The sequence below is a fragment of the Notamacropus eugenii genome, chromosome 1, assembly GCF_028372415.1.
Source record: "Notamacropus eugenii isolate mMacEug1 chromosome 1, mMacEug1.pri_v2, whole genome shotgun sequence".
NCBI classification, from domain to species: domain Eukaryota; kingdom Metazoa; phylum Chordata; class Mammalia; order Diprotodontia; family Macropodidae; genus Notamacropus; species Notamacropus eugenii.
The window spans coordinates 643,275,986-643,288,941 of record NC_092872.1 but is presented as its reverse complement, the minus strand read 5'-3'; the positions used below and the strand labels follow the sequence as shown (position 1 = coordinate 643,288,941).

The 12,956-nt window shown below is 33.9% G+C and overlaps 1 protein-coding gene across 5 annotated transcripts in view; it reads right to left on the bottom strand.

Moving 5' to 3' along the window:
* Nucleotides 1-12,956, bottom strand: part of XPO1 (exportin 1) — a 50,931-nt gene that overhangs the window by 13,783 nt on the left and 24,192 nt on the right. For all 5 annotated transcript variants that reach the window (XM_072635460.1, XM_072635461.1, XM_072635463.1 and 2 more), the window contains 10 exons: nucleotides 6,855-6,916; nucleotides 6,427-6,471; nucleotides 5,660-5,841; nucleotides 4,640-4,688; nucleotides 4,435-4,554; nucleotides 3,599-3,727; nucleotides 2,872-3,030; nucleotides 2,423-2,620; nucleotides 1,278-1,416; nucleotides 494-675 (listed from right to left, as the gene is read on the bottom strand). In XM_072635460.1, coding sequence (XP_072491561.1) covers nucleotides 494-675; nucleotides 1,278-1,416; nucleotides 2,423-2,620; nucleotides 2,872-3,030; nucleotides 3,599-3,727; nucleotides 4,435-4,554; nucleotides 4,640-4,688; nucleotides 5,660-5,841; nucleotides 6,427-6,471; nucleotides 6,855-6,916 — 1,265 coding nt within the window. The remainder of the gene's footprint in view (nucleotides 1-493; nucleotides 676-1,277; nucleotides 1,417-2,422; nucleotides 2,621-2,871; nucleotides 3,031-3,598; nucleotides 3,728-4,434; nucleotides 4,555-4,639; nucleotides 4,689-5,659; nucleotides 5,842-6,426; nucleotides 6,472-6,854; nucleotides 6,917-12,956) is intronic.

The window sequence follows — 12,956 nt, the reverse complement described above, 5'->3', positions numbered from 1 at the left end:
AAAAAAAAGTTTTCTTACAATCAGAGAAGAAAGGAAAATAACCATTTTTTCTGGGAGAGATTCTTAATACAGATTAATGAGTAGGCAAAAATCTGTCTCCAAGGAAGGGAAAAGCACACGGGTATAACATATGTGTGTGTATGTGTGTATACATACATACACACACATACATACACACACACACACACGCACACACACAGACAGACAGACAGACTGAATATCTTCTGGCCAACTTCTTCTATGTCCCAGGTAGTTGGAAAACAGTTACCAAAATTCCATGTGTCCTATCAGTTAAGCAAAGGAGTTATCCATAGCAAGTGTAATTTGTGTGGCACTTCAAGATTTATACCATGCTTTCTTTATCACAATATTCTGATTTAAGATAGTACCATTATATATCCTTTGTTTGACACACCTCCCCACCAGGGTTCATAAATTTTAGAAGAGAAGTAAAGGCACAAAGCTCAAAAATCCACATATACTTGCAACATACCTTTATGACTGTAACAAGAAACCTTTTTTCATCCTCTTCATGCATCGCTCCACTAATTGAGCCTATTGCCCAACATAAAGTGTTCAAATTTTTCCAAGACCATTCTGTTCCATTCACCTGATTGTGAAGTTTTTCAGTCATTATTCTTTCAGTATCTGCATAATCCAGATGTGTAAGGTATACTGAAAAAGAAAAGCAGAAGGGAAGAAGCATTTATATAGTGCTTATTAAGTGGCAGGCATTGTGCTACAAATATTTCATTTTACAACACATTTCAGTAACTTAAAAAAAAAACATACACTGTCAACTTTGTGTTCAGCAAAAATACACATCAAATATTCGCCTTCAATAAAACCACTTACAGAGGTAAATGGCTATGAGTATCTACAATAGAGCAGGCAATAACATTGTCATCTCAATTTACTTACACCACACACACACACACAATATGGCAAACTTACCACCAACTAACTGCTAGACTTTTTAAGAATCTTGATTTTTACAAAGCTTATTACACATACGATTTCTTACACTAGCATTATAGAACTGATCAAAATGATCTAGTATCCCATCCAAGTTCACTCTCTCAAACTGCCCCTGGCATTGGCTGGTTGGGTGTTCAGGGAGCTGGCTAACTATCACTCTTCTTCAAAGTTCTAATGGTAAACTCAAGCTGTGGCTTTGAGAACTATTACTCATAGGCCTCTATTCAATGTTCCCCCGTTATCATTATTTCCCAGTATTCACATCTAGTTCAAATTTAAAGTTATTTCTATTAACTTACCCAAAGTTTCCCTCATATTCTTATACAAATTAATCGAGTCTGTATCCTTCATAAATTCTCGCACAACTTCTCCCTGGTCATTTTCTACAACCAGCACTTCTTCAGGTTTAGCCATTCGACTCACCATCAATAAACGGACCTATTTACAATATGGAGGGAAAATATCTAAACATTAGGGCTTTAACATGTCAATGGATATGATTGATAGACACTTTCCTCCATGGTTGATTATACCCCATCCATACCATCTTATCCTATGCAATTATTCTCATATATTGCTTTAAAGAGGATCTACCTGCTCTATTTGGGTGCCTTCCTCTAGAGAATTTATAAAATTCTAAAATGTAATTCAGCACCAAAACATGAAAGGGCTTCCTCAAAAAGATCCAAAATTACCTGAGAGAGCAAATTAAGCAGCCCAACACTCCCCATAGCAAAAATAAATGGACTAAAAATGTTAACTGATACAACCATTTTGGTGAGTTAATATGTGAACATAGTATTTGTGATAGGCACAGAAGATAATCAATTACTTGGTCCCAGAACTGACTGAGGATAGCTAGGATGATGAGATTTGGGAAACTGTAAAACGCTTTCAATGATCACAAGTGGCACCCCAAAGATTTTATATATCATGTTAAGGTTTACGAAAAGCTTTACTAAGAATATGTTATCCTATTTGAACCCAACAACCCTACGAGACAGATACTATTATCACCACCCCATTTTATAGATGACAAAATGCAGGCAGAGGGAAGATTTAATAACTTGTCCAAGGCCACACAGCTGTGTCATACTTTTCAAAATGTCTCAGGTAGAGTTCAAATACAGGCCTTCATGACTCCTAAGTGACTCTAGTCAATGTGTCTATCACCTGATTAACTGAATTTTTAAATAACAAAACTTTGAAAAAGGTTAACTCTCTTTCTAGAGTTAAGTCATGTATCCAAGAATACAGACAAAGGGATGGACTAGTTACCGAGTAAGTGTTAATACAAGGCTTCCTAAGCTACTGACAGCCAAGAAATGGGTGAGGTCCAGGTAAGAAATTATTCTCAATCTAATTTTTCTACTACTCTGAAGCATCAAATATCATGGATTTTTGTAAGGAAACCATGTAGTCATTTCTGTGCACCATTAGTTACCTTGGATAATACAGGGAGGTAAAGTTGCCTCCTGGGAGGAACATCAAAATGTTGACTTCCAGAGAGCATTGGAGACGCAGATGTTGAAAATGGACTTTCTCTGTATAGTTCAGCAGCCAAATGGTTCCAATACTCAAGACAAATCTTAAAGATTTCAGTTTCTTCTACTTCAGATACCAACAACATATAGTGAAGAGCCTATATAAAACAAGGAAGTTACGTATTAGAAAGTAAATTCCCCCATATGACTTGGTACTTTGATGAAAGATCCCTATCTAAATTACTGTGTATGTACAGAATGTGTTTGAGGCAGAAATAACTTCTATAATACATTTTAAGTTTTTGTCAAGATAAAGATGAATGAGAAATAAAACTTATGCTTTTATCCATTTGCTACTGTTCCATGTTATCATATGTTTTCATTTGAAAACAAACAAAAAAAATCTTACCTCCATCAATGTTTCCCTGAGATTTAATCGCTTTTCTATAAGTTGACCATGTTCTTTAAGAAATGTACAGAGAAACAAACTGAGATTCTGGATGAAATTTTGTTCATCATCTTTTCCATTGGAGTAAGCAAGTCGAATATTGGTATTTAAAGGTAACATCTGAAATTAAAGACAGTATTAAGTTATCTATTTAGAAATAAAAATAACAGCACTTCTTTTCCCTATTCTTAACTGTTATTCCAGAAACTTGTTATTCCAATATGCAGCTTATATTCAAAGCATTCTAGGGTTTCTTGCTATTTTTAGCTACCTTGTAAGCATTACCAAAATTCTGGCTATAATTCAAAGCCAATCTCCATCCCATTCCCACCCCCTGCCTACTTCATCCTGTTGCTCATAAATAATTTTTCATGTCACTCATTGACATAGTAAATCACTATCAAGTACCTTAAGTAAATGTCAATTTCAAGCAAGATCTATTGAACATAAGGTGAAGAAACGTAATGTTTCTACACTGCTTTTAATACCCAGAACCCAAAATCTTTGATTGGGGTTAACAAGGCCTGGATTAACAGAATCATCTAATAACACACCTATCCTTTTGATGAACTCTTTAAAAAAATCATTGAGTACTTATAGTCAGCAAATTGATTTCCCCATGAAAATTACAGAATTCTAATAAATATTCTCATTGTCACCTTCAACGAAATAATCTGATCAAAATTACCTGTTTTAGCTGCATCATTGTCAGTGTAAATAGTGTTACAAATTGTTCCTCATATTGGCTTACACTCACACCAGCAATTTCAGTGAGGCACTTCAGAGAAACATTTCGAAACATTGGAACATTTAGAAACTATTTAATGGGGGGGAAAAAAGGAAACATTAATAATGGACCCATAAAAAGTATTTAAATAGACTCTTAGCAAATGGGGGGCATAAGTAAGTGATAGGGGAATAGATTAAAAAATGAAGTGCCACATATTACTATTAGTCCTCCAGTACATGACATTTTTGGTGCTTGAATTCTTAAACTACTACTATATACTCACATGAAGACTTACCTCATTTCTAAGTGTTAGATAATATAAAGTAACACCCAAACTATCTCTTATTAACATTTATTTAGCACTTACTCTCCAGGTTGAGGATCAAATGAGATAACTGTAAAGCTCTCTAGCAAAATGCCTGAGGTATATAGCCAAGTGCTATGTAAATGTTAACTGTATAATAATTATCATCGGCATTATAAGCTATCAATACAATAAAACATGGAGCCTACTATAAAAGCTATCATCCAGAAAGAGTAGTAAGCAGCCTAAACTTAAATCACCTTTTGCCTTTCTGGATTAAAAGTATTAATCTAAGTTGTACATTGCCCATTGTTAAAAAAACAATGGAAAGCGAACAACCATGACATCATGAAGCAACTGAAAAGTACACACAGATGGATTACAGACTTTATATGCAACGTTACTCTCTCATCTAGCATTAAAACAATTCGCAAATAGCCAATTGTAGCTGTTAATGGAATGATTAGGAGGGAAAAAATATTAAGTATACCTTATATATTAATGTGCTGATTAACTTGGTTTCGAATATATATCCCAGTGGAATCCAGTTCAGAAATCTTAGCAATGTTTCCAATGTGGCATGTACAAGCGTAGCACTTTGGGAATTTTCCTGCAACAAAAATGTACCTAGAGTAATTGTCTCCTAAAATAAGTAGTTTTCATTTTTAAAAAATTGAAAAAAAAAAATTACTCACCATCACAAACTGACACAGCTGAAATATCTGCGAGAATTCATTGCACATGCTATGAAAGTGATCAAAATGTTTAGAATAAACCTTTAATTGTAACATCTTATTATACAAAGTACAAGCATCAATTTTTTTTTAACCTTTTATTCTTTTCTAAATATGAAAATTAGACGTTATAAACCATTCTATGACCAAGGCACCCTGTCTTGTAGATTAGTTTGGTCTTAAATAATTTAAGATATATAAAAGTTAATTTGTGTATCTTTGTTTCCTTCCCAACTTCAGTGTTAAAAAGTAGTAAAACAATATGGCCATTAATTTAACTCCTAAAAGTGCCATATAACAATATTCTTGTGGATTATTAAACACCAAATAAATGTATATCTTTCAGGTGGCTGGCTTAATTTTGCCATCTAATTCTACCATAAAAACTTCAGTCAAGTCAATGCCTTTAATTCAGAGAAAGAGTACTAAAATCTTTCCTTGTGTCCAAATACTTGAAGGAAAAAAAAGGAATGGCAACATCTACATATTTCCCCCCCAATAAGATTTACATTCCTGTGTAAAACTGTATAGATATTCATCTTGAAAGAAAAAAGTTTCCCAAATATTTCTATTAGTAAAGTGGACTTTTTCTTTTGGCTATTTCTCTTAAGTTTGAAAAGGTTCCCATTCATGGAAGAGAAATTATAGCTTGGCATTAATTAAATAATGATCTAGGTACATAAGTACATCTAAAAAAGCTACCTGGAATTTTTGTTTCCTATTTGGAATTACTAAGAATTGGAGAAATACAAAAAATACATGCCATGTGGAGACAAATGATCACAAACTTCTCAACTCACTTTAGACCGATTCCAGGGTACTTTGCTTTAGGACTACTTTTCTTATGTGCTACTTACCCCATCATCTGAACAATTCTCAAGTTCCCTACATTCAAGTTGCTATTTCTTCAAGTATAATACTATCTTAGAAGAGTATTAACTTTTAGACAATTCTATTATGAAATTATAAAAGAATACTCACCTGTCTTTCAAATGCTTTGCTTTCACTTGAGTGATCTGCCCACTGGAGAAATCAAATACTTCCTCACTCAATAGTTTAAGGATCACCATATTATTCTGGCAGAGACTTTCACTGGACCTACTTGCTCCTACAATGTCACTGATGAAAGTTGGCCAGTGTTTGGGCCATTCCTGTTTTAAGATCTAAGTGTACAAAATGCAAAATTATTTTGCATTACTTTTAGCTCAGTTTCTTTCCTTTAATTAAAAAAAAATCCTTTTAAAAAAGGAGCAAGTCTTAGACTGGCACTGATCATCAGCCACCTGAGAACACTATAAACAAGTTTTAAAAATCTATGTCATTCACTCATCTTTTCTGTCTGAACAGCCTCCATTTACATCACACTTCTTACTAAGAAGATCAAAGTCATGATTATCTTTCATTGAACAAACCTATTAGAAGACATTAGGGATAAAAAGTCTTAAAGACTTATACTTCTCCAAGGTTGTGAACTCCATATAGTGGTTTCTAGCCTCTCCAGAAAGGACTGAAATATGAATGCCAAAGCTCCAAAATATTTTCTAAGGACTACTAGGATCTCTAAGCATTACTGTATTTTCATTTCCAGTAAAGGGAGCTAAAAAAATATGCTAGACAATAAGCTAATATAAATAGTCACATATTTTTCTGGATCCACCCTCATTTATATATAAGTACTGATTTAGCCAACTTCGTTAGTTTTAAGATATTTTTATTTTTATATAACAACATCCAAGTAGGAAGCTTACCTGAACAAGAATCATATTCAATTTTCCAATATACACCTTTTCTTTCTAGGGAAAGAAGTGGGGGGAAAAAGGGTGAGGTTAGCTTATAAAAAGGGTCTAAATAGGTTCTGATAAAAGTGAATTGACATGCCGATACTATCTTAAGGTATATTACATGGGTAAGGAGGCAAAGAAGACAGGAAAATCTAAAGAAGCTATGAAGGTATTCTTATACATAGGCCTGATTTAAATAGAAACACAGACCTAGACCTGGGTAGGACTACATTGCCCATCTAATGCAACCCCCCCACCCCCTAACTATACAGTTGAGGTGAAATGGCCTGGAGAAAGGACTGTAAGCATCAGAGATGGGATATGAACCCAGAATCCCAAGAGCTAATACTTATTTGACCAAACCAGCCCTCTGTCATATTGAAGAAAAATCTTACCTCTACACATGTTGGGTCAGATGAAGTCTTTATGATAAGGCCAACAACGTATTTTTTGATTCCTGAAAAAACAAAGCTCTACTTTAATAATGACAGGATCTTTTTGAAGATGCCCTTTTCATATATGATAATATCTCTTATTATGTCAAAATGGCACATTATATTGAAACAATATATTACATAGATAACATATGCAATATATTCCTAAGGAATAATTATAAAAATTGAGATGACCTAAAATATTCCCTCTAACTCTACTTTTTTTTGAAGGTAGAAAGGCAAGGCAATTGGGGTTAAGTAACTTGCCTGAGGTCACACAGTTAATAAGTGTGTCAAATGTTTGAGGCCATATTTGAACTCAGGTTCTCCTGACTCAAGGGTCAGTGCTTTACTCACTTTGCCACTCAGCTGCCCCTTCCCTGTAATTTTAAAAGGATAGCTCATTTCTTTGTGTTTATTCAGTTGTAAATACAAATTAAACAAAAATTAGTATTTCCTAATTTACCCATATTAATAGCTAGCTAAAAGTGCTGTGAGATTTATAGAACTCAAATTAGAACAAACCTCATTTGATGTAGCAACCCTTTGAGATAAGCATTATCTTTTTTCAGATGAGAAAACTGGGTTAAATAACTTACTTGGTTACTCAACTAGAAAGTAGGATTAGAACTTCATTCTCTCTTGACTTTATTGGTTCAGTGCTCTTTCCATGTAGCAGATAGAAAATTACACTAAGTCATTCCTTCTAAAAGATGCAGTTCAGTCTAATTTTCACAGCTTTTTCATGAAAACATAGTTATTTCCACCACTAATTAACAGTACCATCTATAAAATCCACTTCTGATGCTTGATAATTTCATGGAAATAACCTGGGTACTTTCAGACTACTCCAGCGAAACACAAGCTCTGAAAAGTTTCTACCATGATGGAAAAGCTTTGAGCATGGTGCTGGCAACATACTGTGTTTACTTTCCAAGAACCCTAGCTAAATAAGGAGACATTAATCACCATGCAATTAATTTGTTGGCTACAGCAATTCACCCCCCAAAAAGGGAAAAAAAGGTAATAACCCTGTCTCCTGGAAGCTCTTTCCCACTTTTGCCACAATGATGGCAAGGTGGTAAAAAAGGGAAGAAAATCTTTGAATTACAGTTTTTAGATAACTTTTATGTAATTAATGACAGCTGTCAGTACTTGAAATAAGATCCTTGTTCAGTGACTAATAAGTAAACATATTATTTAAGTAGAAGAACTGAATTAAGCCAACATTAATAGTTTTGTGATAAATGAAATGAAGACCAAATCAAGTTGTACCTAACTCAATAATTACATAGAACTTCTCCCAGGTGAGGCAAACAAAGGTACTGCTTTTTATAAGGAACCCAAAGAGGAATCAGGAACCCGTCATGGATAAATATATTTGGTCATTTTGTTTTGCAGTACTCACGAAAAGCACTTGCAAGATCAACTGCCATAAAAATAAGCATAGCTGATGTATTAATTGTTCCTTAAGATGAGGAAGCAAAACTCAACAGATATATAGGTTAAGAGCTTTCAAATTAAACTAACATTTAGTTTTGATTCAGTGACTGATACACTGGAGTAGACAGCAGGAAAAAAAGTTGGAAAACACGGTTTCAGTACAATGTTCCAAAAGATCATCATATAGCAGCCTCCCATCTAAATAACACATTCAGAATGAGGAGCTGAACAAAGACAGTATCAATTAACACCATACCCCACAAATATACGCACATATACAATGACTCAGGAAACAAATTATTAACATGTTAGAAAAAAGATCAAAAACAAAACTTAATAATGATAAGGTATTATTACTTCAAAAAAGTAAGCAAGAAAATAACAAACTGCTACCAATCTACCCAACTCCTTGCCCTAGGTATACAAGTTTTTGAGAACAATCTAAACAGACATAGGTATGAAGTCTTTCAAAAATTACATTCTAGAGCAGACAACATCTGTATGGTCATAGCTGTCTGAAAGGCATAAAAAGCATAAGAATTTCATGATAGGGCAAAATGCAAACTTAAAAAAGCTCTCCAAATGAGCTCCCCATTGCTTATCTAAATGACACCTTCAAAAAAAATTAAGAGAATTAACTTAGTTCTTTCATCATCATTCATATAAAATGAAGCATAAATGCTATGTTTACCAAAATGTTTGCCAGCATGTATCTCTCTCTCTCTCTCTCTCTCTCTCACACACACACACACACACACACACACACACACACACACACACACACACTCTCTCTCTCTCTCTCTCTCTCTCTCTCTCTCTCTCTCTCTCTCTCTCTCACTTCACTCTCTTTCTCTCCAGGACAGGAGTTAGACCCAGGGAATTTTTATTCCAATTAACATCAACTCCCTTTGTAATTCCTATTTTATGTATTTAAAACCATTATTCTGAGGTCTCTGAGACATTAAAAAAGGAAAGAATCCTTGCTATAGTGGTGAACTTCATCAAAATGCTATCTATAATTATGCTTTTTAATTGAGAAGTCAACTTAAAAGTATTTGGTCACATACACATTAGAAAAACCAATGAGAAAAAAATTGTCTAATTTCCTCACGTCAGGATATGGAATAGAATCGTTCCATTAGCAGGTATACTGGAAAGTCACTGAAGTTGGACCATGAGTACAGAAACAAATTAGGATGGGAATGAATTGGCTTGCCTTTCATAGTACTTTTAATATATTACACTGTTTCTTTTAAACAAAGGTTATCCTTTTAACGATCTTCATATAATTTCAATGTGTAAAGATGAGGCTCATCAAAAGAAGGGGAATGATGACAAGACAGGCTTGAATATGTGTTACACTGTCAACCATGAATTAAGACAGAGAAATGAAAAAATGGATGTCACACAGGAGAGACCGTGAAAGGATTCCAAATCTTCAGAGAGAGAGAATATCAATTCCACAATGACTCCATCAATATTTATCTGCGCTTACTGTTAACTTTCCTTGGGACTTCATTCTACATACTATTACACACAACAGAATATAACTTACTGAAAACCTACTGTTTTGTGAAACCATCTGATCTTAAGAACATATAAACTGGAAATTAAGATAGTCTAAATTTAGTAGGCATTTTCCACTATTAGGAAATTTTTAAATAAAACTGATTTTTATATTATGTTGCATAACGATATTTTCTACCACAATTGAATGGACTTTACTTCACAATAAATTCAGCAATGTCTTATTAAAACATTCCCATGAAGGAGCAACAGACCATTCACTTTAATGACAGTATTCATAATTCAGAAATGTATTTAAACTAAACAATAGCACAACACAGAATGAACAAATTCCAATAATTTTTATTGTTATTCCATTGGGAATGAGAATGAAATGAATAGATATGAATGGCTTCAATTAAAAAAAAAAGCCACCAAGCATAGACTATTATTTACAATTATCTTTTTAAAAAGGGTGACCATCTTATCTTACATAGTATTTAAAATATAATTATTTTATTTTTTAAAAACTAGAACATTATTACATTAACAATGCCAATTAACTTATAGATACTATCCAATATACTTATGAAATATGGTTTGAGTAGCGCATATAAAAAATATACTCTTTCAGGGGAAAAAATGGACATTCAATGAAATAGAGGATTTTCAAGTATTTCTGATGAAAAAACCAGAGCTGAACAGAAAATCTGACTTTCAGATACAAGATACAAAAGAAGCGTAAAATGGTAAACAGGAAAGAGAAAACATAACGGATTCAGTAAGGTTAAACTGTTTCTATTTCTATGTGGGAAAATGGTATTTTAACCTCTGGAAACCTCATTATTAGGGCAATAAGGGGTATATACAGACGGAAAGCAGAGGTGTGAGTTAAATGTGATGGTATGATTATCTAAAAAAATAAAATTAAGAAATGAGAAAGAATGCACTGGGTAAAGAGGAAAGGAAGAGATAGAATGGGGTAAATGATCTGACATAAAGATGTCTGAGATTTTATGAAGGAAGGGAAAATGGGGGAAGCAGATGAACCTTACTCTCATTAGAATAGGCTCCACCAAGAGGGAATAAGATAAGATTTCTACAGTCAACTGAGTGATTATAGAAATTTATCTTACTGCATAGGAAAGTAGAAAAGGAAGGGCATAAGTCAGTGTGAGTGTGAGTGTGAGAGTGTGTGTGTGTGGGGGCAGCAGAACTGATAGAAGGGAGGACAGTCTGGGGGAGGTAAAAGTAAGAAGCAAAACATTTTTGAGAATGGACAGTGTAAAAGGAGAAAATAAGATGGTGGGAAATTACATAACTGGTCATCATTACTATGAAAATTTTTTTTTACAACAAATTTCTCTGATAAAGGCTATTTCTCCAACAAGAAGAGAAACTGAGTCAAATTTATAGAAAAAAGAGCTATTCCTCATTGATAAATGCTCAAAGGATACAAACAAGCAGTTTTCAGACAAAGTAATCAAAGCTATCTATAGTCATATTAAAAAAAAAAGCTCTAAATCACTTGTTTAGAGAGACGCAAATGAAAACAACTCTGAGCTACTACCTCACACCAGTCATATTGGCTAACACGATAGAAAAGGAAAATGACAAATGTTGGAAGGGATATGGGAAAATCAAAACATTAATGTACTATTGTGGAAGTTTTATACTAATTCAACCATTCGGGGGGGGGGGGGGGGGGGAAGGAGAGGGCAGGGAAATTTGGAACTATGTCCAAAGGCCCAAACCATGACAACCTCCTGACCAAGCAAAATACCACTACTGGGTGTGTATCCCAAAGAGATAAAAAACAGAAGGACTTTTTGTACAAAAACATTTATAGCAGCTCTTTTAGTGGTGGCAAAGAATTGGAAATTGAGGGGATGTTCATCAATTGGAGAAAGGCTGAATACGTTATTGTATATGACTGTGTTGGAATACTACTGTGCTTCACAAAATGATGACCAGGATACTCTCAGAAAAACACACAGAAGACTTACATGAACTGATGCAAAGTGAAATGAGCAGAACCAGGAGAACACTATATTACACAGTAACAGCAATATTGTATGATGATCTACTCTGAATAACTGAGCTATTTTCAGCAATACCATGATCCAAAATATTCTATAGGACTTATGATGAAAGGTGCTATCCATCTCCAGAGAAAGAACTGGTAGAGCCTCAATGCAGATCCAAGATAGTTCTTTTTTATTTTCTTTTTCTTGTTTTGGTGTTTTCTGGTCTGTTTTCTTTTACAGACTGACAGAAGTGTGTTTTGCAAATTGCTTGCCCTGTCAATCAGGGGTGAAGGTAAGAGAATTTGGAACTCAAAATTTTAAAGGAATAAGAAACAATGTTAAATTGTTTTCCCATGTAACTGGGGGAAAAATTATATATATTTACATATATAATATATATTTATATATTAGACTGCTGACATATTTGTTTTTATCCTAATGATTTTTTACCTGTCTTCCTTAAGGCTTCAAAGCTCAACAAAAGCAAGCTACTACAACACTTGGCCCTTGCAGAAATATAAATCACAGGGTTTTCATTATAGCCATCTTGCTTTGACCACCAATGAAGTTAGCCAGAATTCTTAACGGAAAAAATAAAGTTATTAACACAAGCCCAAAGATCAACAGCAGCCACATTATATACTGATTCATTATATTCACTCTCTTACTAGAAAAAAAAGTTGTGCATTTTTTATTAAAATAGATTCCTTGACACACTATATCCCACCAACTCCCTCCTGCTGTGTTTTTCTTTCCTCTCCAAAACCAAGTTCTACATGATAACTTGGAAATTAAAATTCTCCAGTTACCTTTCTATAGTAATTACATAAGGGATAAAGGTGTTTTCACACATGAATGTCATCCAATTGGGAAGAGAAAGTAAATAGTTTGTATGAGTCTAGCAAAAGCTCATAGATTTGACCTTAATTCAAACTTCCTAGTGAAAGGATATATATATATAAGCCTGAGCAAAAACAATCAAGTTTGTTTTGTGGTCTTTCTTAAAAGGGGAACAAGAGCAGGTTAGCTAGTAAAGAAAATCCAATGTTGTTCCCCACCAAACAGTGGACATTGGATAGGAAATCAA